Below are 26652 nucleotides of genomic sequence, written 5' to 3'. Positions count from 1 at the left end.
TGTGTAAACTTCCAAATTACTTTACATAATGATTGCAGTCTTTCATAGGCTCACCAACAGAGCATTAATTTGATTCTTTTCTCATGATTTTCTAACATAAAATTAATTATCAAATTCCTTTTTTTGTCAACTTTGCCACTTGGATGGATATGAAGTAGAATCCCATACTCTGAGACTAATTTTGAGCATTTTTTTTTCATAGAGCTAGATAACATGGATTTCACTTTTGAATACAATTTTTTATCACTAGATCACTTATCAAATGAGGAATGGCTCCTAATATTTTAATTAGTTTCATATACATCTTTACATATTTTTCTATGGTTCTCTAACTGTACTGATTTGGAGTTCATCCATCTTTTATAAGGTGTGAGGTGCTAGTCTAAATCTAACCTTTTCCATACAAATATCCCAATATTTTTGTCAAATAAATGACTAAAGATTTATCTAGCATCCATCTTTGTGCTGATCAACTACCAGGGTATTAAATAATTATTAATCTGATCTACTTATTAAATTTTTAAAAAAATATTACCTAATTGTTTGAATAATTATTGCTTTGTAGTAGAGTTTGAGATTTAATGCTGTTGGATCCCTTTGTTCCCATTTTTTATTTTTCCTCTTGAAAATCTTGATGTTTTTTTCTTCCACATGAATTTCATCATTATTAATATTTGTTTTAGTTCTATAAAGTAATTTTTAGGAGTTTGTTATGGCATCAAATAATTAAATTTAGGTAGTTTATCATTTTTAATATATTGGCTCAGCCCACATATGAACAATATCTTTCCAATTATTTAAATCTGCATTTCTGTAAAGTTATTTTTAGTTGTATTTATTTAGTTCTTGTATGTATCTTCGAAGATAGACTGCCAAGTAGTTATACATTCTGAAGTTATTTAAATTCATTTTCTATTTCTAGCTTTCCCTCCTGGATTCTACTGCAATTATATAGAAATTTTGGTGATATATGAATTTACTTTATATTCTCTAAATTTGATGAAATTATTGTTTAACTCAATTTTTTTAGTTGAGTCTGTAGGTTCTTTGAGTATATCATATCATCTGCAAAAAGTATTAATGTTTTTCTTCTTTATCAAGGTAGTTCTATTTCTTTTTCTTGTCTCATTGCTAAGGATATCATTTCAAGAAGTGATGACAGTGGATGTCCTCGTTTCAACAGTGAATTAACTGGAAAGGATTCCTTTATCTCATACAAAAAATGGAAGTTTTTGATTTTAGATACATATTAACCATTTAAAGGAAAGGTACATTATTTAACTATTACTTCCAACCTAATCATAGTACATAATCTTTCCCTTTTTTTTTGTGCAAATTATGCCATTAGGGAGGATTGATCTAGTTTTCTTTTTCTGTTTTGAATGTCCTTGTTTTATGTAAAGGCCATATTTATGTCATGAAAAGAATTTTGTAGGATTACTTTTGATATTTTTGCAAATGATTTATATAATATTGGAGTTATTTTTTGAATGTTTCATAGATTTCACTTTTGAATCCATCTGGTCCTGGGTTTTTTTCTTTTGGAATTTCATTTATGATTTGTTAAATTTCAACCAAACTGTGGTGTTTAAATTTTCTGTTTCTTCTGTTAATCTGTTAATAAAAATATTTTAAATTTTTGTAAATATTAATATATTTTATCTAAGTTGTCAGTTTTGTTAACATAGAGATGGGTAAAAGTTGCTAAGAGCATCCTTTATTTCTTCTTCATTTGTTGTGAATATTCCTTTTTTCATTTATTTATGCTATTTTTCTTTCTTCTTTTCAATCAAATTAGTTAAGGATTCAACTATTTTATTGTTTTCCCTGGGGAGGAAATAGCTTCTGATTTTAATCCTTAAATCAACGTTTTGTTTTGTTTTTCAGCTTTGCTAATTTCTTTTTGTCAGAAATCCTAATCAGTATCCCTGCTTCTTTGTGTCGAGCTAAGACATAATAGATTTTGCTCCAACCATTACTTTATACAATTATTGCATTTTTTTTCAGGTGTTTCATTTTAAGCAACTTATTGGATTTTGCTTTTATCAATTCTGCTCATTTCTTCTGTTCATCACATTCACATTAATAGTTAACTGTTTGTTTTTCTCTGTTCTGTCCTTTTAGATTTTTTCTTCTCTATATTCCTTAATTCCTCCTTATTTTAAATTATTACTCTTTCCTCTTTTTTCATTATCACCTTTCCAAGTTTAGGGCTTGTTTTTGCTTATGATTAATTGTTCCATGAATCTATCCTTCTTCCCTATTTTTTCCCCTATTGAATTAAATGCATTTCATACTAAAAGTGTGTGCATGTGTTTGTATGTGCATGTGTATGCTTCCTCTTTTGAACAGTTTTAATGGAAGTAAAGTTTAAGAGATGTGTGTCCCCCCTATTCTTTTCATGTTTGATACAGACCTATTTGCACAACTTGATTATGTGCCTCAAGATCCCCGCATATTTTCTCCCATTTCTCTTTAATTTATCCTTCCCCTCTCTTTTCTTCTTACATTTTCAAAACATTTTTTAAAAAAAATGAAACTATTATAAAAATTCTGCCTCAAATGACTACATAACTCTTTGTGACAGTAATTTTAAAAGAACTTTTCAACAACCCACCTTCCATCAGACTGTCCCTTCTGGCTGTTCAAGTTTTTTTCATTTATGAATTTATATTTTAAAGTTCCTTTTTAACTTTTTTTTTGTTTTTTAAACTCATTAGGAATATTTGCTAGTCCTCTATTTCAGTGAAGATATACTTTTTTTTTCCTTTGTACTCAGTTTTCTTGGGTAAAATGTTATTGGTTGTAGATCTTTGTCTTTTGGATAATCTCATTTCATGCTTTCTGTTCTTTTAAATTATAGTTGCTAAATATTGTACAATACTGAGAATGGTTCTTTAATATTTGGAATTATATCAGGAATGTAGATTCCTGCATCCAATTAGGAAATTTTCAACATAATAGACCATATCAGTAACAAAAATAATAAAAATCATGTATCAATAGATATAGAAAAATCTTTTGACTAGATATCCATTCCTGTTTAAAAAACAAAAAGACTAGAAAGCAAATAGATATAAATATGTAAATATATATAAATTGTATGCAGATGTGTATTTTTTTTTTGCTATGACAATTAGTATCTATCAAAAATTAAGAACCTACATTACATATAATGGCAATAAGCTTAAGTGTTTCCACTATGATCAGTAAGTAAGGATATCCATGAACACTACTATTATTTGATGTGATAGAAAAGCTAGTATGAGCAATATTGCAATATAAAGAAAATGAAGGAATAAGCACAGACAAAAAGGAAACAAAATTAGTGCTTTTTGTGAGTAATCTGATGGCTTAATTAAAGAATCCTAGAGAGTCAACTAAAAATTAGTTGGAATGAATGACTTTGTAGCAGAGTTGCAGGTTATAAAATAAATCCACATAAACCAATAATATTCTGATATATTACTAGAAAATCCATCAAAAAAAGTAAATTCCATTCAAAACTAAGGAACATATACAATATTTGGAAGTCTACTTATTAAGATACACATGAACTACAACTACTGTATATAACTTAAAGAAATAAAGACAGCCGGAAATGTCTGGAGAAATATTGAGAGTTCATAGGTAGGGCTGAGACAATATAATAAAAATGACAATAAATACTATCTAAATTCACTTAGAACCAAAGGATTACTTTATAGAACTAGAAAAAAAATTTCTGGACAAAAAAAATAGGTCAAGAATCTCTAGGAAAATTATAGAAAAAAAAAGTTGAAAAGAAGACTTCACAGTACTAGATCTTAAGTTATATCATAAAGCAGTAATTCTCAAAACAATATGAGACTTGGTTAAAAAACAGAGGCCAATCAGGAACAGATTAGAAACAAAAGCCAAAGAGCACAATAGTCAAATATTTGAAAAACCCTAAATATTCTAGTTACTGGAATAAGAACTTATTATTTGACAAAAACTGTTGGAAACATTACAAGGCAGTCAAGCAGAAAATGGGACTAGAGTCATACTCTATACTGTTTATCAAGATAAGCTATCAATGGGTACATGACAGACATAAAAGTTAACCTTATAAACAAATAGAAGAGACAAAGAAATTATTTGTTATATCTACAGATATGACCAAGATATAGAAAAGGTCATAGGAAGAAAACAGATAATTTTGATTATATAAAAATTTTTATACAAACAAATCCAGTGCAATTAAAATTATAAGGGAAAAAGAAATCTGAGGGGTTTAAATCTGATAATGGTCTTTTTTCAAGATATATAATGGATTACTTCAAATGTATAGTACTTACAACCACTGGCTAATATAAAAATGGAAATAGGATATAAATAGGAGGTTTTTAGAGGAAGAAATCTTTTAATACCCACGTTAAAAATGCTATTAATTAATATGGAAATAACTTTGAAACACCTAAGATTGGGTTATACTTTATAACCATCAAGTTGATAAAGATGATGGAAAAGGAAGATGGAGGATTGCAGGAAAACAGGTATATTAAAGTGAAACTTGGTGAACTGTTAATTGATCTAGCTATTCTAGAAATCCATTTGGGATTATATACCAAAGTCACCAAATTGTGCCTGCCTTTTGGTCCAGAAATACCACTATAAGACTTATACCCCAAAAGAGATTAAAGAGAGCTGGAAAAGACCTATATGTATAAAAATATTTATTTTAACTCTTTTTGTGGTGGCAAAGAATTGGAAATGAAGAGGGTGACAATTAATTGGGGGATGGCTGAACAAATTGTGGTCTATGAAAGGAGCAGAATATGATTATTCTGTAACATACACGCATATGTTATATATAAAATACAGTACCATTTGTATAATTCACATTCATGAATGAAATACATATGAATAAAATACATAAATGATGTTATAAAAGACATGAAAATAGTTGCATAGGACAGGACTAAGAGAAAAATTTACATAACAATAAAGACAAATAACTTTGACTCAATATAATGACCAACTCTATGGTTCCAGAGGTTTGATCATGAAGTTAGGTACCAATGCAGATGTGGTATGCTTTATTCTTGCTACCAGGGAACCTGAGGCCTGTAGAGCTTAAGTCTTGAGGTACAGCGGGCAAAAGCTGATCAGGTATTTCAATCTGGTACAATATGGTTGATAACCTGAGGAGCAGGGGGCCACCAAACTTGACTCAGGAGAGGCAACCTAGTCCAGATTTAAAAAGTAGCAGCTCAAAGCTTTTGTGCTGATCAGGGCTATTTGAATGCCCACTGCACCTCCAGCATAGACAAGATAAAGAGATGCATTTTTAAAAAAATTAAGCATGCTTCTTTATGCACCCATTTGGAGAAATGATATAATTGTGGTATAGAATGAAGACATTTTCCAGACATACTCAATTTGGGAATTTGTTTTGCCTAACTGCATATTTACTACAAAACAAAATGCTTTTCTTTCTTTCTTTCTTTTTGTTAATGAACGAAGGTGGGTGAGAGAATATGGATTTTTGTTGATTAAAAGCAAAACCCTGAAGAGAGATTTTCAGTAGTGAAGGAGACAGAAATTATATGAAGCTGAAAAGTAAATGAGTGGTGAGAAAATGGATATCTTTCTAAGATGTTTGGCAGTAAATAGGTAGATATGAGTGAACTGGAGGTCATCTATATTTTTTAAGAATGAGGGAAACATAGGGGCAGCTAGGTGGCGCAGTGGGTAGAGCACCAGCCTTGAATTCAGGAGGACCCAAGTTCAAATCTGGTCTCAGACACTTAACACTTCCTAGCTGTGTGACCCTGGGCAAGTCACTTAACCCCAGCCTTAAAAAAAAAAAAAAAAAAAAAAAAAAGAATGAGGGAAACATGTTTGAGAAAAAGAAGATGCTAATGCAGTGAGATGAGATTGAAAAGGAGAGAGAGTCAAGTGTCACACAGTTTTATATGCTATTTGGTACCACACAAAGGAGAATATTTATTTTTCTGGTTTACAATGAGGTGTCACCATTTTGGTGTGACCAATGGTTTCAGAACTGGAAATGGAAAATAATAAAAGGAGTCAGGTAGCAGATGAAGTTCCATCTAAAGCTGTAGCTATATTAATGCTGGGGAAATAGCCAGTGTCTGGAATAACAATGTAGGCTATTCACTCGCTTTATTTTTCTATTATATGTTTAAATCCTGCAGCACTTCAGGAAATAGTACTTGGATTTATACACAGATTTCTTGGAATCAGTGGTAGGAAAATGTAAATTAAGACCATCACATTATATCAAATAAACAGAGACTGGGCAGAGGAATGGGAGGAAGGAAAGGGCGGAATGATTCGTCAAAATAATCATCAATCTTTTCAAATAGATATAAACAAAATTGTGCCAGGTGTGATGGTTCATAGTTATATGAACATGGTAGATTACTTGAGCTTGGATGTTGACTGGGTGTCTTCACTAGGTCGTGCTGCCTAAGGAGGGGCAAACTGGCCCGAGTCAGAAACAGAGTAGGTCAGATCTTCTGTGTTGATCAACAGTGGGATCTCAGGGTGAGTAGCTGTTGCCTAAGTAGGACACGGAGAAAGAGAAAAGGGAAGGAAGAAAGGAATGGAAAAAAGAAAACAAAAGGAAGGGAGGAAGGAAGGGAAAAAAAGGAAAAAAATAGAACTTCTAAGTTATTTATTAGAGACAAATAGGCTTGTTTTTCCACAAAAGTGCATTGAAGGAGAAACAGTTTTGTCTTCTTGGGAAGAACTCTGAAAAGTAAAGTGGAAAACCACTTACTGTGAGAAATTTGCTGACCAGAATAAGGAGTTGGTCTGATTTCAAGTCATTTTTTTAATTGTTAAAGAGAGTGAGAATTAACAACCATTTAAGTTGGAGTGACTCATGTCACTAATGCATTTCTCCTGAAATATACTTGGTTCTGAATTATGTTTCCTTCTAAAGGGAGCCAAAAAAGGCATTTTATTTTTCCTGGGGGTCAGAAAAAACATTTTCTTAAGTTTTGTGAATACCAAAGGCAACCTGATAATTGGCAAGGTTTATGCAACTGTTCAAAATTAATTTCTCAGCAGTGAAATCAGTAGGATAGGATACCAGGGCCCAAGCATTTATTAGTTAGAGCATTTGCTGGATTTCAAACTTACTTGAGAATCTTGTAGAAGACATTCTGATAAACCAATGTGCAAGAGAAAGCAAGATGTGCTATGAAGAGACTCACAGTTTATAAATAATTTCATAAAAGTTTCTTAAAACCCAATATCCACCAAGAACTTTCTGTTGATAAATTTATGGACTTTGGTAAGAATGGATTTCATTTTTATCTCCAGTACTTAGCATAGTAGCTGGCACTGTGCTTCATAATTGTTGATTGATTGAGTCCTGACATCCTCACACTCTAGCCATCTTCTTGCACTCTATTATTTACCTCAGACTTGGCATTCCAAATTTCCATTCTGAAGCCTTGGGCTCCTGAAGAATCCATAGTATAGTGTGCTGAACTTGGAGGCAGAAAGACTCACATGCAAATCTTGTTTCAGACACGTACTAACTGGTTGACTCTAGCTAAGTGCTTTTATAGCCATTTTTTTCATTTGTAAAATGGCAACCCTAGCACTATGTATATTATGTAAAGTGCATACTATGTGTTTGATACTGCCAAGGACATTAATACAAAAAAAGGGAACAGACAGTCCTGACCCCCAAGGAGCTTAAAACTGAATGGTGGAGACAATATGCAAATAAATAATTACATATATATATATATATATATAATGAGACAATGGAAAATAACTAATAGAGGAAAGGCACTCGAATTAAGAGGATCAGAGAAGGCTTCCTATATAAGGTTGGATTCAAGTTGGAACTTAAAAGAAGCCAGGGAGGTCAGCAGTCAGAGCAGAGAAAGAAGAACATTCCATGTATGAGGGACAGCCAGAGAAAATGCCTGAAATTAAAAGATGGAATGTCTTGTTTATGGAATAGTCAGGTCAGTGACCACAATTAACATGTTGCATTTAGCCATCTGCTTTGGTATACTCTTTACTAACTGTTCTCTTTCTACGTCATATGTTGAGAACAATTATCAAATAAGTACTCCTCGAAAGAATTAGCTAATCAATTGTCCCAGGCTTCCATCCCAATATTCCTGAGACTTCTCAAATCAAAAAAAAAAAACCCATCCTGCCTACTACTTCCCTATATGTGTTGTCTGTATTTGCATCAGAGAAGAAAGAATTGATTTCTTGTATCTATTCCTCTAATGTTTAACATAATGCCTGGAATAATTTTTTCATTTTTCAAGTTTGTAGTCTGAGCAAAGGAACACTATAGTTGTAATCTGGAGCTTAAGCCTAGGCATCTGTACAATACTTTCCTGAGGTGGGGTGAGAATTTGAAGAGTTATACTGGCTTTGAGAGAGCACACATTTGACTGTGGGTTTTCTTGAGCATGTCCTTATTCTAAGTTTGCCATAATAGAAACCTCAGGACATCTCTCAAAGGTAGAGCTGAGATACAGGAAAATTCATTTACTATTGTTTGGTGTGTTCTAATCTGTATTAACTTCTCTAATTTCTGTTTACTTGGATAAATGGGCTACCTCACTCTGTTCCATTATTATGATTTCTGAGTAGCTAGCATTTGGTAGGGAGACAAGCTTTGAAGTACTCCTCACTTGTTAAGGGACTTCAATACAGGAAAGGCTGAATGAACACAGAAACTCACTCTAAACTAGCAACAGAGGGGACAGATAGATCTAATTCTAGTCTGGTATCTGTACTCTGAGAATAGAACAGAAAGAGTGTCTTCCGAGAGGAATTGATCTTCCTTTGAAGAAGAGTAGATGAGATTCTATAAATATCAGTTCATGATTCTCTGGGAAAAGCCACCTTTGGGCAGACATAGTATATACACATAAGCTGTATGGGAGAGAGAGACACACACAAATTCCCTCCCTCTCCTTCTCTCTCTGTCTTGTCTCCCTCCTTCCCTCCCTCTCTGTTCTCTTTTTCTCTCCATCTCCCTCTCCCCTTTCTTTCTTTTACATGGCCACCATCTAGTATATTTCATATTAATCTGGGAGGCAAAACTCTGCTCTAACGTTTACTGGAAACGTGACAGGAGGGAGAGAAGAATTAAGTCAATTTATTAAGCATCTACCTTATATATTCAGCACTAGACAGAACAGACCACTGATTCACTTAACAATGTATTTCCTTTTACAGAGACTGTTTTGAAGGTAGTTACCAATTTAGAAGTTCCATTTCCACCTGTGAGAAAATTTTATCACTCCTTTAAAGAAAGTATTAGATATTGGGATACAACAATTTTCAGTTTGAGGGAAAAAAAACAAACAAACTTGTTAACTCATTTTCTAGTTAAATCTTTTGAAATGAATGAAAAAGTACTATTATATAAGCATACAATTTTTTCCAAGATATCGTTTTCACAATGCCAAAATTTCTTCTTATATCTCAATGACATTACTTATAAACAACAACCAAAAAAAAATTAAGAGAAAAAATTTAGCAACTGATGAATACACTGAAAAAATCTCTGAGGTTCTTTCCCTACTGCCCTACAAACACCTTATAGCTCTTTTTTGGCTCCAAGCTTTTCTGCTCTTTGTAATTTTGCAAAATTAATTTTTGATTATTGTAGTCATTGTGCATATTCTTTTCTTGACTTTGCTAATCTCATTTTGTTTCAGTTAGTTTAAATCTTTCTATGCTTCTCTTTATCATTTATCATTCTTACTTTTTTTCATAAGTTCAGTGTTATGCCACTAAATTCATGCTCCACATCATTGTAAAGTCATTTCCTCAACACAATGGAAATTTAATTTGCAGTTTGCTACCACAGAAAGTGCTGCTACAAATGTCTGTGCACATATGGAACCTTTCTTTTTGTCAACAATCTCCTTGAGGTATATATTTACCAATGCAATCTCTAGGTTAAATAGTATGATCATTTAAAATATTTTATTTGCATAATTCCAAATTTCTTTTTAGAATGGATATACAAGTCTACCAATAATAAATTTTTTTTTATTACAGATAGTATCTTTTGCCATTTTTGCCAATTTGCAGAGTGTAAGGTGAAACCTCAAAGTTGTTTTGGTTTACATTTCTCTCATTAATGATTTGGAGCATTCTTTCATGTTTATTAGTAGTTTGCAATTCTTCTTCAACAGAGCTGTTAGTTCATTTTCTTTAATCATGCCTATCTTTAATTTCTTTCTCTTGTTTTATTGATGGCATTTCTAGAAATATATAAAATAATAGGCAGAAGAGTAGGCAATCTTGCTTTGTTTTCTATCTTCTGACGTGTTTTTTGGTTCTAAAACCAAACTGAAAAATGTCCCTCCGTGATTATACTTTGTGACTTAAAAGTTTTTTTGTTTTTTAAACATGAATGACTTTTATTTTATTAAAGGCTTTTTCAGCTTCTAGTGAGAAAATCATGTAGTTGTAGATGTTTTTGTTTTTTATATGATTATTTTTTTTCCTAATAGTTAACAATCCCCGAGTCCTTGAAATAAATGCAACTTGGCCAAAATGATTTATTGGATGAATTGTGATAGTATATCAGGATATTTTAAAAGAATCTTTGAATCATCTAACTAAATGATATTGGCTTATAGTTTTCCTTTGCTTTAGTCTTCTCTGGTTTAAGCATTGGCAATACATTTGTCTCATAAAAGGTGTATGGCAATTCTTTTTTCTCAGTTTCTGGGGAAAAAAAACCCAAAAAACTGTATAATACTGACATTTATTATTCCTGAAGATTTTGATAGATTTCTCCTGCAAATTCATTAGCACCATGAGTTTTTGTTTTCTTCTGGAAACTTCTATTTTCTTTTCTGGAACTGAATTATTTAATATTTTTGAAGGTACTTTTTGATTTTGTGTTCTGAGTTTATTGACATATAAATATGGAATAGTTTTTGATAATTCCTTTTTTAAATTAGATTTTGTGTGATTTTATCACGTTCATTTCTGTTGATTTTTCTAATCTCTACTTTTTAATCAGGTCAGCCAGATTTACCTACTTTATTAGTCTTTTTTTAAAAGAACCAGTTTCTAGTTTTATCGATGTTGCAGTAGTTTCCAGTTTTCAATTTTTATATTTCTCCTGATTTTTAAGATTTTTGTTTCTAACTTTTTTTTGAAATGCATATTTATTTCATTGATCCTTTTAAAATTTTACTAATGTATATGTGTGTGTGTGTCTGCGTGTATATATACATATACAGACACAGATGTACTTTCTTATGATGTTATGGTATGTAAAGAATATGTTCATATTACTACATTTTAATATTTATTTGTATTTCTATCCCAGCATATGGTCAATTTTTGTAATTTTAATGTAATATTAAGAAATGTTAAAAACATTTTTAAATTGACTTATTCAGAATTTCCATTAAGTCCTAGCTATAATTTCTCCAGTAGTTTTTGAATTCGATAATTTTTCTTTTATTTATGTTGTACTGGACGTTAAATTTGCTTACTGTATTCGACCAACTTTGTTCAGAAGAACATGAAAATCTTATATTATTTTATTACTATCTTTGTTTGATCGTTGTCTTTATGCGATTCAGTTAATTTTTCTGTTGATAATCTCTGATTTCTTTCTCTGTATTCTGAAGTTCCATACTTTTATTTATGGCCTACGTATTTATTAATTATTTCTTTAACTTCTTTGGGTTCCATATCAGTTTGAGTTTTTTCTTCTAATTTCTTTTACTATTTTTGTAGATTTTGTCTTTTTACCTTTTTTGTGTGCTTGAGCCTCACTCTGAGAAGTATCAATTCATGAGGGAGGTGAAGAGGTTTTAATAGTTTTCTGTGTCTTCATATAATGTAGGTCATTTCCATCCCTTGCCTTACCATGATGATTTTCTTTTTCATTTGCCACATAATTTCTTCTCTGGGCCCATGTTCTGCCATCCATCTGGATGCCAATGGCCACAAGAGCTCTGATTTCCCTTTTCCTAAGAAAGGATATTGTTCGAGGAGGTACAAGACTATGAGAGGAAGCAGTCCTTCAGTGCACCAAATGCCTGGAGATCAGACCATTGTTAAGCTCAACAACAATCTCCTACAGATTACATCTCTCCTCCTTTGGGAATGTTCTTCAGTAGAACTTCCTCCTCACTTGGGAAGGAAGGAAACAAGTTTTTATTAGGTGCCTACTATGCACCAGGCACTGTGCTAAGTACTTTGCAAACATTCTCTCATTTGATTTTCACAGCAACATTGGGAAGTAGGTGCTATAATTACTCTTACAGTTGAGGAAACTGATGCAGACAGAGGTAAAGTGATTTGTCCAGGGTCACATAGCAAATTAGTGGCTGAGGTCTTCCTGATTTCAGGCCCAGGGCACTATTCACTTTACCATTTTATGACCTGGGTCAGCATTGTATCAAGCTTCCACTTTCCCAGTTTCAATGCTTTCCTTCTTCATGTGCACTCCTGCAACCTTTCCTGCTTCAAACTCTAGGTGTTCTCTTCCTTTTGTTGTTTACCCATGGATTTGACTTAGAGAAAAACACAAGAAGTTTATATTCTAAGAGGTGGAGACTGTACTGAGGGGTATGGAAAGTTACAATGAAGCCATAGAAAAATGTCCAAACATAGATTTTCTAGCAGCAATGTCAGAACTGGTTTCATTACAGCTGCAGAACTAGAAAGCTGCAATAGGACATGTGAGCAACAGTCTGGACAGACTGGCCTAGACAGTCTGGTCTAGAGACAGGGCCACTGACAAATGAGGAAGGAAGCTATTGTCATCTTTTCTTTTCTTTTCTCTTTCTTTCTTTCTTTCTTTCTTTCTTTCTTTCTTTCTTTCTTTCTTTCTTTCTTTCTTTCTTTCTTTCTTTCTTTCTTTCTTTCTTTTCCCTTTTTTCTTTTTAACTATTAAATTGTATTTAACAGTTTGAATTTTCAAAAACAAATCACTTTATAACCTTATTTTTTTTATGTAGGGCAGCTCACATTGAGTTAAAAAAAAAGTACAGGAATACTATAAAAAGCTTTAATTCCATAAAAGCTGAGATTTACACAAAATAAATAACAGGGTCAGTTTAATAGGAACAGAGCTGAGTGGGAAAAAGACCTCATAGCATGGATGATGTTTAGATGGCAGATGTTTAGAGCTACCAGAGTGTAGAACCTGAAGAACTGAATTAAATCTAATCTGGAAATACTGGTGAAAAAGATGCAACAGAAGGGCTTAAGATGCTGGTTATAATGCCTTAATAATAATTAAAAAAAAATTGGTTGCAGAAACTTTAACTTGTACCATACTGAATTTTGAACCATTCAAAGAATCAAGCAACAGCAGACATTCTTTGGGTCCCAATTTCTATTTTATATTAGGTTATCCTTACTTCAGTTTAAATAACTTGATCAGAAAAATTACGCTTGGTCTTTGAAGAAATTATGAGTTAATATTAGAATAAGGTCACTCTCAAAATGCTATTTACTGTAGATAAATAAGATCAGGAAGGGTGAGGTTCAAATCCTAATTTCAGGAAGTCACACTCTCATGAAGCCTCAGTGTCCTCTTCAGTAACATGAGAAGAGCACTTATCAGAAGGTTGTTTTACAATGTAAAAGTGACTTCTAAATCTTGGAGTTCCCTATAAATATGAGTTATTATTGTGCTTATATTCGCCTCAGCAACAAAAACTCAATTAACTTAGAACAAGATGAATAAATTGTTTGACTTAATAATGAAAAATAGGTGAGATTTTGAGTTTTTAAAATTATGTAATACTTGTTTTAATATCTTCAGTTTGACCATGAGAAATTAGTCTACAAAAAGCTATACTTTTTCTACTGACCTTTAAGAAGATAAATTGATCAATTGAGTAAAATTATGAGAAACATTGAAAAAAATTTGGAAACCGTACAATGTAACTAAAATTGAATTTAAAAGTAAAACTTTGATGTTATGAATTTCTTAAATCCATGTAATCCAAGTAACTGAATGCCTCCCACATGAAGCACAAATCTTTTGAAAAGAAATATACTTTTTAAAAACTTCTGTAATGTATTCTATATGTAACCTGCCATATCTCCTAGAATCCTGGGATTGTAAGATCAGGATCATTATTATGTGATCAAGTAGATAAGATGATTTAAAATATCAGAGAAGGATTGTAAAACATTAACTAATAAATACAAAAAAATGTGAAGATGATATTTATTTTAAAGGTTTTTGAATCGGCAATAATTGTACAAAACACATTACAAGATTCTACTGAAATAAGAATCCTCAAAACAGATGCTCAATAAGTATTTATTTAGCAAATTTTTAAAATTTTCTAAGAAGCGATTAATTAGGTAAGAAGTGAGCTCTAGTAAGCTGAAGAATTAATATTAAAACATGAGATAAATTTAAAGAGAAACCCACCAATTTCAAAAACAATGCAAATCACATTTGAAATGTTATTTTTTTTAGCTATTCCAGTTTTAGAGAAATGGAATTTGTTCAGGATAAATTGAAAGTGTAGTTAAGCTTTCTGCCTATAAATCACTAAATTCAAGATTTATATCTTGTTAATTTTTGAAGTAGTTTATGAGTAACATCTTCAAGATGATTAATTAACATAAAATATTAATCTAAATACTGGCTGAACTCTTCCCTTTACCCAACACCTTATTTGAATAAACAAGAATGCAGCCATGATTATTTCCTTTTAGAGACATCTCAGACTATATTTGGGTACAAATTTGGAAGGAGAATGATAGTGATGCTATTCAACTTTTGCTCTCCTCACAATGTGGTGAGCATAGAGAACAAACAATAAATATCATGTATATATGAAGAAATTCTACTCTTAATATTAAAGAATGAGTTCCAAGTTCAGGGTTCTAGTAACCTATATATTAACGTATAGAATCTACATAATTTAAAGAACTAACCATTTAAAAAAAAATAATTTTGAATAAAATCTATTTCTAATTCCCTCCCCCCCTCCCCCAGGCTGGGGTTAAGTGACTTGCCCAGGGTCACACAGCTAGGAAGTGTTAAGTGTCTGAGATCACATTTGAACTCGGGTCCTCTTGAATTCAAGGCTGGTGCTCTAGCCACTGAGCCACCTAACTGCCCCCAATCTATTTCTAATTTTAAAAAATGGAAGGGGAAGGAACAATAGGTAGATTATAAACTTAGGCATAGAAGAGACTCATGAAATAAAAAGCAAAGCTAAGCCTGGCATATATGAAAGAAGATAAGATTGGAATTCATAAATCAAAATCAAAGTCAGTGCTTAAATATTTATCATAAATTATAAAACTATGGCTTCTTTAAATTTACTTTTAATGTAGATTATGGTAAAGGAACAAGTGGACAATCACATTTTCCCAACCATTAAGAGGAAAATGAAATGCTTTAATGTTAAAGGCCAAGTTAAAAGTTATAACTCAAATACTTAATGGAACTTTTCAATTTTTAAAGTATCTCTCCTTCCAATAAGAAGATTAAATTTAGTCACTTTGTTTTAGATAAAGATATGACCCGAATCATAGAATGTTAGTAGTGAAAAATCCTTATATTTTACAAATGAGGAAACCTTATTTCATTTCTAGACTTCTGATTTCTTGTCCAAATTAGAAATCAAAAATCTGATATCTATTTGTATTAAGCAGTAATGTCATTTTGTGAATGTCTATTGTATAGTAGAAGAGTTTTTCTTCAAATAAATGTACATGCTTCACATATTCACGTATATTTTGTCTTTGTGATATATATAGTAATTTATGTTCAACAAATTAATATTTAGGGAATTTTTGGCTAAAGGTAATAGCAGTAAGACAGTTGTTAAATTTTAAGTAGGCCGGCCTGATCCAGAAAGTGCAGGAAATTCTTCTGCTAACAGGACATATTCACGGCATGTTGGGCATGTACTTTGTTCTTTAAGCCACTGCTCAATGCACTGAAAATAAGGGGAAAAAATCCATAAATACCTACCCATAACTTGTTCTCTTCAACCAGTATTGGAGTGGGTATTTCTATTCGCATGTAGGCACAATATTCTCACAAACCAACAAATCATTTCTGAGCTCATACCTAACCTAGGGATTCAAAGCCATTTTTGTCCAGGCAGGAAGCCCATAAGAGGTTCCCAGAATAGTTTCTGCCTTGGAATTAGATTACTTTATCAGGTGCTGACACTCAAGAGTTACTTTTAAGGCTTCCTGGACTTCGAACTCCAGACCTTGCTTTGACTATACAGTCTCCCTTAGGGACTTGATCTTTCTGTTTCTCCCTATCACACCTGTTTGATTCTTTGGTCTAATCCATTTCTAAGGGTCTAATGACTTTTGTATTGAAGCAACCCTTCTTTAAGTTTCTAGCCTCTGCACCTGTTTTATAACTTCTAACAGTAAATACCTAGATTGCTGGCCCTGATTCCTTAAACTCTTAGTTGATTTGCCTGAGGAAAGGTTTCATTCTTCCTACTTGTAGGAAGCAATGGTAAGCATTTAATAAATGCTTGCTTATTAACTAATTTATGCCTGGTGTGTCTTTATTCTGGCTCCTTTCAGATCTTAAGACTCTCAAGAGTTCTAACCTAGGCACATTCTATTTTAATGCTATCCAGGTATCTGTAAAATAGTATTAAATAGTATTTACTTATCTATCTTTAAAACGATAAACTTATGAACATTAACATTTCCACGTCCAGGAAGACAAAAAGAGGACTGTATTCTTTTTTCTAAAAGTTAGGGAAAAGAATTGAAAAGAAACCCCATTTCAATCTAGTAGTATAGGTGTTGGGTAAATATTAAATAATAATTCTTAACTACAACATATGAAAAACTATGTATAAATCTTGATAGTGCTATTGCACACAAAGGCTCTCAATCTAGGGTAAACAATTTGCTCAAGTCTAAGAACCAAAATTCACCAGTTTCCATAACAAAGAGCCATAAAATAGCATGATTCTGGAGGGAGTGGATTAAAATTCTAGCCTTGCCCCTCATTACATGTATGGTCTAGGGTAAGCAACTTAAACTTTTTAAGCCTCAATTTCATTTATAAAATAAGGAAGTTGGATTTAGATAAACTTAAATTTCTTCTAAGTCTAATCTCTTTGTCTAAGATCTAATTTACTATATAAACTAGAACAAATACATGTTTGCATTCTTTTGTGTATAAAATCTATTAGCAAATAGGTTTTAATTTGTTACTGTAATTTTAAATTACAGGGTTGATAAACTGTATAATGGCACAGTGGGCATTTATTTTGCTTGACTATGCATATTTATAACAAAGGTTTTATTTGCTTTCTCCATGGTAAGGGGGAGAAGGAGATTTTTGTGACTGAAAAAAAGTTACTTAAAAAAAAATCTGTAATGGTATTTCCTGTCCTAAGCTTACCTAACAAAACTTCACGTAAAATTTATCAATCATTGAGTTTTGGAACTAAAGAGGAACTCAGAATAGCATTTGGTCCAAGTCTCTTGTTTTAGAGCTGAGAGCTGAAATGACATGTTTGATGATCATATGCCCAGTTAGAACTACATGTTCTAGATAAGTCATCCCTACTGTAGATCCTAATATCCTAAAAGTACACAGAGAATTTTGATATTTGGGAGACTTAAAATAAGACTATTTTTGAAAGATACAAATGCAAATAACATGAAAATTAGTTTTTAAAAAGTTTACAACACTTAGATGCAGAGATGCCTGCATGAATGCCTTTCCCCTAGAATGATAAGAGTTGTTTTTCAATCAAATAGAGATCATACCCATTTATGAAACTGATGCCCACAATCCATCTCACATACATGTTCCTGGTTTAGCTCTTCATAGCATATTATACAGGGATCATCATTGGAGACCTATGGAAGAAAAGGCATTAAAACAATGAAAAATAACTAACATGCATTTTTTTTGTCAGTAACTTCTCTCAAGTTTTTAATGAAATAAAATAACTTCCATTTTCCAATAAAAGTTTAAGAGCTGAATAAATGAAGCCTACTGGGCTAAAGAATTTATGTTTAAAAAACAAAAAACAAAAACCCCAACAAAAAAAATTAGCAATGAAAAAGGGAACTACTTTTGCTTATTAAAAAACCTTATAGTTGCATGGAAAGAAATAAAAGTGAAACTCACAGGGGAATCATTTGATTTTTGCCACTTTGACTTGGAGGGTCCTCCAACAACTACCCAGGGTTTGCTAGCAAGTGTTTCAGAAGCTGGGACTATGGAGGGACTAGATACTGATACATTTTCTGCTGAATGTCTAAGACCAGAAGATTCAGCTGCATCACTCATGTCTGTTCCTTGAACTGCCTAAAAAAAATATTTAGGGGAAAAAAAATGACCCAAAGCATCAATATCACAAAAAAAAAAAAAAAAAAATCTGAACAGAGAGTTTATGTATTCTTATACTTTAAATTGTAGCAGTGTTAGTTATCTTACAGAAATACATGAGAATAAAATAAGAACCTGCATCTGTTTGAAATACTAACCAGTTTCTTATTCTGCTCATCTAGAATAAGTTCTGTTACTCTTCTGACAATTTCATCAGACTCTAAACTTGCATGTGTAGTTCTGTCTTGATTTTCTACTTTTTCGATAAAATTCAAAAGCTCAACACTAAAACAGAATAAGATGGTGACATAGGAATAACAATTAGTGTTTTGAATTATTTAAGATAGCAGTCATTCAACAACATTTAAAAGCTACCTATTTTGTACTTCCTTCTCTGCTTCACAGGGTCTCTTTTTTACTTCAAGATGCAACTTAAAACCACCTTCTTTGGGAGACCTTTCCTGATTCTCCCAACAGGTAATTACCTTTTTATCTTGTGTTCACTTACTTTTTATTTATTTGTATTTGTTCTATGTATGTTCATTCTGCACAGACTAATATACATACATAGCTCCCATGTTAGAGAGTATAAGCTTCTTGAAAGTAAATATTGTTTCATTCTTTCTATTTTTTCCTCCTAGTATACAGTCTGATACATAATATGTGCTTAATATATACAAGGAAAGACACTAATAGCTGGGGCATTTAGGGAAAGTCACATAAATGAGGCTTACTCTAAATGGAATTAGAGATGTGAAACTGGAAGTGGGACCTCTACAGTTAGAGCATGTGATCTAGATGAGGACCCAGCAAAGGAGACTAAATAGGAATGGCACAATGGGTGTAAGTCCAAAGAGGAAAGAGATGTCCTCCTTTGGATGGTCTTTTTAAGAAGGTTAGCCACAAAGGGCAGAAGAGACAGGAGACAAAAGCTCGAAGGGATGGAAGGATCAAAAAAGGTTTTTTGAGGGTGGGGGAGACATGGGCATGTTTATAGATAGAAGGAAGAGCTACTGAAGATAAGAGTAGATGATGGAGAGGGCAATCTCCTGGAGGAGGTTAGGTGTAAGGGAATCATTTGGATAAAAAGAAGAATATGACTCGGTGATGAACAAGGTCATGTCTTCATATGATACAGAGATGAAGGAGGAAATAATGGCAAAAGGGCATAGGAGTGACATGAGACGAGGAAAAGGGAGCTCAAGGCGATGGTCTCAATTTTTTCCTTTAAGTGTGAAGCAAGGTTCTCAGCTGAGAGGATGAGGAAGGGGCACAGAAAATCTGAGGAAGGATGGAAAGGTTTGGAAGAACCACTGTGGTAAGTAGGGACAAAGGGGGCTCATGTGAGAGTATATGCTATAAACCTGTAATAGGGTGCAATCAAGGAAAGGAAAAGGGGATGAGGGACTCAAGAGAGGAGGAAAGTACAAAACTGAACTAAAAGGTCAAGACAAGGAAAAGAGAGAGTGGCTAGTGTTAAGGATGTGTGTGGAGAAAGAGAGGGAGACAAAGGGAGGGAGAGAGAGAACAGGGATGGAGGAAGAAAGGAAGGGGATTTGAACTGAAGAAAAAAAGATTTAAAAGATAAGGATGAAGTCTAGAAATAAGAGGACCTGAGGAAAAAGAAGAAAATACAATTAAGACAAAATTAATAAGACTAGGTGGAAAAATGATATGAGATTAGTAAGAAAAAAGAAAGTAGAAAGTAAGTTGGGTATAGTTGTCAAGACTCTTTCTTACAAGGGGAGAAAAAGAGTAGCAACTTTTGAATTGAAGACCACAAAAGCAGTTTATCACAATAATTCTCCAGACATAGGTCTTTCCAACAATGAGATGATTCAGGGTAGTTCCAATGATCTTGTGACAGAGAACCATCTATCTACCCAAGACTATGGGAACTGAGTGTAGATCATAACATAGCATTTTCACTCTTCTTGTTGTTTGTTTGCTTGCATTTTGTTTTCTTTCTTAGTTTTTTTTTCCTTCCTGATCTGTTTTTTCTTGTGCAACAAGATAATTGTATGATATATATACATATATTGGATTTAACATATTTAATATGTATTGGATTACCTGCCATTTAAGGGAGAGGGTGGGGAGCAGGAGGTGGAAAATTGAACACAAGGTTTTGCAAGGGTCAATGTTGAAAAATTAACCATGCATATATTTTGTAAATAAAAAGCTACTTGCACTTCAAAAACAAAACAAAAAAAATAAATAAAACAATAATTCTCCCAGGGAAATATAGGAAAGAATGGTAAAAGATTTAAGTATTTCATTTTCAGCAAACAAAAAAAGAGAAATCATTTTGCAGTGACCTACAAAGACTATACAAGGTTTTTATTTCTGGCACAACCAAGTGCTAATCTAGAGCCCCCCACCCCGACTCTAGCATTTAGGTCTTTCTGGGTATTCTTTCTGGGTATACTGTGGTTCTAAGCTCAGTGCTCAACTTTCTCAGTTCTCTTGGAAGACATAAGAAGCCTGAGAGTATAAAGTTTTGAAGGAAAAAGAAAAACCCTAGGATGAATCAGGGGCTAACTTTCTCTCCTGCTTTGCTGCTCCCCAAGGGTCTTATATCCCTTTCTAAAACAAATCATGCTAAGAGGTTAATTTAAAAAAATTTTTTTTTTATTTTTTAAGATTTGGAGGTTATTTTCTCCCCTCTGAGGTGATTCAACCTTTGAGGGATTCTTAATGTGATCTCAGCCTTTTCCCCACAAACCTTTTCTCATCACTTTTAATCTTATGCCCAACCTCATAGTTCTGGCCAGGCCTTAGAAAATACCAGGGAGAGAAAACTATGAGGGAAAGAAAAACTAAGTCTACATAACAAAGGATGCAAAAGTATCCCAAGGAAGGGATAATTCTTCAAGTGAAGTGGAGGTACAACGTCCCTTTAACCATGCTTGTGATGTGAAGGACTCTCTTCTCCATGGTTTAAAGTGAGACAGGGAAAGAAGAAGAAACCTTTCTAGTCACTGTCAGTCCCTATCTCATCAGGCTACATGATGCACCTTCAGATGTAGAGGCCCTAGAAATAGCAGATGAATTCTTTTCAGATCACGATGCAATAAAAATTACATGCAATAAAGTTCCAGGGGAAGAAATACTAAAAAATCAGAAAGAAATTAAATAACCTAATCCTGAAGAATGAGTGGGTCAAAACAACAAATCATAGAAACAATAATTTCATCCAAGAAAATCACAATAATGAGACAATATACCTAAACTTGTGGGGTGCAGCCAAAGCAGTGCTTAGGGGACATTTTCTATCTTTAAATGCTTAAACGAATAAAATAGAAAAAGAGGAGATCAATGAAGTGGGCATGCAACTAAAAAAAGCCAGAAAGAGAACAAATTAAAAGTCCTCAATTAAATACCAAATTAGGAATTCTGATAACCAAGTTAATAAAATTTAAAGTAAGAAAATTATTGGACTAATAAACAAAACTAAAAGTTAGTGAAGTGGAAAAGCACCCCAAATGGGACCATGAAAAATATAATCTTGAATCTTTGTAGTTAGAAGTTTAGTTCTTCTGCAGATAGTATTCTTACACCCCCAGATGTGCTGTCCTGAGAGACCTGAGTCCTTGACAACCTGATAAGCTTAAAGAAATACTCCTTGTTGCTGCCTGAGAATTATCCTCTTAGAGTGATAACATTTTTTGCCTCCTGTTTAGAATAAAAATTCCTTTATTATGACAAATGTATCAAGAAACATTTTGATGTCTTTCTCTTCTTTCTATAAATATGTGGCCCTGAGAGCACTCATTTGCTGACTCCCTTGTTCTAGTGGGGTGCGGTCGCTAGCTAGCAATAAATGCTCATTTATTTTCATTATTTTGGCTGCCCTGTTTTTCTCTCGCCTGGGTACTTCATTGGTTTTGTGGGGGGAAAAAAAAAAAAAAGATAAATCGTTGGTTAATTTGCTTAGAAAAAGAAAAGAAGAAAAACAAATTACCAGCATCAAAAATGTAAAGGGTGAACTTGCCACCAGTGAAAAAGAAATTAAAGCAATAATTAGGAGTTAAAAAAATCTAATTGAAATGGATGAATATTTACAGAAATATAAATTGTATAGATTAACAGAAGAGGAAATTAAATACTTAAATAACCCCATTTAAAAAAAAAGAAACTGAATAAGCCATCAATAAATTCCCTAAAAAAATTTCTGCAGGGCCAGATGGATTTATAAGTCAATCTACCAAATATTTAAAGAACAATTAATTTCAAAACTATATAAACTATTTGAAAAAATAGGTGAAGTAGGAATCCTGCCAAATTTCTTTTATTACACAAATATGGTGCCGATATCTACCCCAGGAAGGACCAAAACAGAGATACTAATCTATCTAATGAATAATAAGCAGGATAATACACTTTGACCAAATGGGATTTAGGCCAGGAATGCAGGTCTGGTTCAATATAAGGAACACTACTGGCATAATTAACTCTATCAACAACAAAACTAACAGAAATCATATGATAATCTCAAGAAAAGCAAAAAAGGTTTTTGACATAATACAGCATTACTTCCCGTTAAAAACACTAGGGGAGCATAGGAATAAATGGAGTTTTTTTCAAGATATAGAAGCCCTACTGCTGCTGTCAGTTCTGGATGGAGGAAAGAAACTACAGTAGTTTTGGACTAATTCCCCCCCACCCCCCCAATCATGTCAGAAGTTGGTTTATTCTAGGACTAGACTCTGGAAGGCCTAAAAAATCTTGGTAGTTATGGCTACTTCCTAAGCAAAAGCCTGATCCTAGTCCATTCTCAACTTCTGTCCCCAGGTTTTCCTGCTCTGGACAAAGGTCCTATTGCCCTGTCCTAGTTATGGCTCTGAGGTTGATCTCAATAATCTTTAGGAGGTCTTTGTCTAAGACAGTGCCATTAAATTAATTTTCAGCTACCATTCCTGATGATCTAATTTTTGAGAAGATTAGTTTTCCATATTTACTCTGAGATAAGGATGATTTTGGGAAGAAAAAAAAAAGATGCTCTCCCCTTTTCTCCCATTATTGACTTGTTAACTGAAGTATCACTCTACATCAGCTTATTCCATATTTATTCATCTCTTTGGAAGGCAGTCTAATTAGGGCTAAACTTTCCAATTGTGGACTTGTGCAACTTGTTTTTGCAGACTCTGCAAAAACAAGTTATGTTGTAGGCACAAGTCCACAAATTGTAAGTGGCCATTGACTAACACATTATTTGTGATATAGCATTCCTTAAATAAGAAGCAAATCATGCAGTTCATTCACTAGTCAAGAAAAGTCTAATCAACCACAAAATTTTTCATCACAACAGACTCCATGAATTTTCAAAATCTCAGCAAGTCAGCTAGGGCAGTACTAAATGTAATTTAATTAGCACCTAATTTATGTGTTTTAATAAGATTATTATCTGTTAGAATAATATAAAATCATCTATAAATTAATTTCATCCTTTTTTTTTTAAGGGGGGATTTATTTAATAATTTTTTTTTTAGTAAAGGAATAATGGAATATCAACAATTTCTTTAAGGGAAATAGACCCTCATTAGGAAAATAAGGTCAGCCTGGAAAATTATTCAATTAAATCCAACTTTTCATATAAATACCTGCTGTAATTTGGGAATATAGTTGCCAGATGCTCAATCACATTGGTAAAAGGTTTCTTCTGTGGCTGGTTTGGAGTACTGGCATGTGTTTGTGGAACACCTTTGGAACTTTGATTAAACTGAGTATCTTTTTCAGAACTCTTAACAATTGGTGATGGCTGGGTGACCTGACATGTATCAGTATAAGATGCTTGTAAAAGTACAGAAGTTATCTCCTCTGAGCAGTCACTGTCAGAATGTAGACTTGTGTTCTGAAGTGGCAGGGCTTGGCTTCCAGTTAATAAGTCAGCTGGGGTAATCACTGGACTTTGATCATCAGGACATGAATATTCAGAAAGTAAGTCAGGATGAACTTGTGCAGAATATGTCATAGTGGCTGGATCATTAATATCAACAGGCTTGTCTTGAATTAACTAGGAAACAAAATTATAGGGAGACAGATCAATTGATCAATTTTAACCAAAATGAAGAACTACAAAGGAAAGCTTACATAAAAATTTCCACCTAAATATTTAAAAGCCTTATTTTCTTTTAAATAACTATTGGCTATGATACAGCTGAGGTTTAGATTCTGATTTCAGTTAACTTTCTACATTTTATTTTTTCTGTATATTTGTATAATTCTTCTTTTATCAACTTTAGAAGAATGCAATATAATAGTAAAGAAATAACTTTTTTTTTGGAGGAGGAGCTAGTTTTAATGGCACTTTAAACTGAAATATTCCATAAAATTTTCTAGGACTTAGGATTAATAATTGTTTTTAAAGTCTCTATTAATGTTAAATATTACAGAATATTAGAAGAACAAACTTTAATAAAGAAATTCATATTCAAGGCTCATATTGGTTTCCTTTTCATCTAATAAATAATCCTTTTCAGGATAGCCCTTCTTTTAACTATTTGAAGGACAATGAAAATAAGTTTATATACAATAAATCTACATTTGGCTAGATAGAATAACATCACTCCAGCAACCTCTAACTTCAATTTGAAGAATATCCTTTTTCAAATTTCTACAATCTAAATGATTTTATTTTTCAATTAACTGAATGAATATTTAATCAGTGCCTATTATATGCTGAAGGACATATAACATCTGTAACAGAACAAAAGTTGGCACTGTATGAATATCTGATAGAATCCAATAAATGTTATTCAATTTTCTCTAAGTTTTTAAGTTAAAAAAAAAGTTTAAAATGGTTATAAGCTTTTGTTGTCTTTTATTAATTAATTTTTTTTGTTTTTATATCATTAACTTCTAAATACATCTCTTCTTCCTTTCTTACCTACAAAGATCACCCTTTATAAAAAAAAGTTTAAAGAAAAATATAATTTTTGTAATGCTGGCTACATAAAACCAACTAAAAATCTCATATTTGAGAATATATGAAACATTCTACATCTGCAATTCCTGACCTCTACAAAAAAGAGAGGGAGGTGCATTTTCTTTCTTCTTTTAAGTAATCTACATTGATATCTTTTATTTTCACATTACTTACATTTACCAATGTATACTTCTCTCTCTGTTATAATGAAACCAATTTTTATAATAAAAAAGGGGGGCGGGGGGAATAGTGTAAAAGTTCAGCAAAACTAACTCATGTATCAGCTATGTTTGACAGTGATTTACAGCCAATAGTACTGGTCCCATATCAGCAGAGAAGGGAGGGGGAATATTTTCTCAATACTTCTCAGATATAACCCTTTTCAGAAATTACATTTTGTCTGGCAAAATAAAATAATATTTCAAATTAAGGGCAATAATATTATTCTACATTCTAGATCAATAAAAATGGAGTTCTTAATGTTCATTTTTATTACGCATAAGGAAACAAGTTATGATTTCTTGACTTTGGTCTCTGTCCCCAAATATAGGGACACAAACATATGGAATTACCCATAAGGGCTAGTTAAAGATTATGGCAACAGCTGTTCAAGAATTATCCTGACAATTCTCTAAGTTTTTAAATAGAAGTTTTAAATATTTATGTAGTACTTAAGAAAAACTTAGAGAATTTTTGATAGAGTAAAAAAAAATACATTTCCAAGAAAGGAAAACATTTAAGGGTGTGATGAAAAAAAATGCTGCCCTCATAAAATAAGTTTTCATATATGTTATCCAAACAACAAAAATAAATAGCGTTAAGAGTTCAATAGGAGCAAAATTGAAGCAACTTTTTAAAGAATGAAGCAAATTCTCACCTGGAACCTCTGTCAACTAGAACTATAGATTTCATTTTCTGTGTCTCTGCTCCATCCCAACATATTACACTTTGGAGATACTTACTAAATTATCCGTAGGTAATGGAAATTCGGGAACTTTTACTTTAGAAAGTTTATCCAGTTGAGAACCTGCTTTAACTTTCTGAATTCGATCCTCAAACTCAAACTATAGGAGGCAAAAAAACTGAGTCAGTTTAGAATTCAAATGTTAGTTAGTTTTTTTCCTTTTCCTTACTGTATACAAAAACATCTTAGAATCCCAAGAAAAATAAAAAATAATAAATCATGTGGCCCTTAGAGAAAAACAGTATTTTTTGGTATGCTCATCACTAAAAAAAAAAAAAACAAAACAACAAAACAAAAAATTTAAGTTGCTATAAAGATAATAATCTGAATTCAATTAAAGCCAAAAAACATTTGTCTTACATGCACTATGTGCAAGATTCTGTTGCTAAGTACTGCAAGTACATAATGAACAAAATTATGCTTTTCTAATACTTTCAA

General features: G+C 32.5%; 1 protein-coding gene across 8 annotated transcripts in view; it reads right to left on the bottom strand.

Moving 5' to 3' along the window:
* Positions 1–6343: 6343 nt before the first annotated feature.
* The window catches only part of TTC3 (tetratricopeptide repeat domain 3), a 162362-nt gene continuing 142053 nt past the window's right edge, over positions 6344–26652 (bottom strand). For 3 of the 8 annotated variants that reach the window (XM_074300641.1, XM_074300636.1, XM_074300642.1), the window contains 6 exons: positions 26213–26314; positions 23926–24338; positions 18481–18607; positions 18122–18301; positions 17755–17847; positions 14283–15935 (listed from right to left, as the gene is read on the bottom strand). In XM_074300641.1, the coding sequence (XP_074156742.1) occupies positions 15828–15935; positions 17755–17847; positions 18122–18301; positions 18481–18607; positions 23926–24338; positions 26213–26314 (1023 nt within the window). In that variant the 3' untranslated portion in view covers positions 14283–15827. Of the gene's footprint in view, positions 6550–14282; positions 15936–17754; positions 17848–18121; positions 18302–18480; positions 18608–23925; positions 24339–26212; positions 26315–26652 lie in introns of those variants that run through there. The other 5 variants (XM_074300637.1, XM_074300639.1, XM_074300638.1 and 2 more) reach the window with 5 other exon arrangements.

This window comes from Sminthopsis crassicaudata, chromosome 3 (assembly GCF_048593235.1).
Source record: "Sminthopsis crassicaudata isolate SCR6 chromosome 3, ASM4859323v1, whole genome shotgun sequence".
Lineage (NCBI taxonomy): Eukaryota > Metazoa > Chordata > Mammalia > Dasyuromorphia > Dasyuridae > Sminthopsis > Sminthopsis crassicaudata.
The sequence above is the reverse complement of the archived record's forward strand: the minus strand, read 5'-3'. Positions and strand labels throughout refer to the sequence as shown.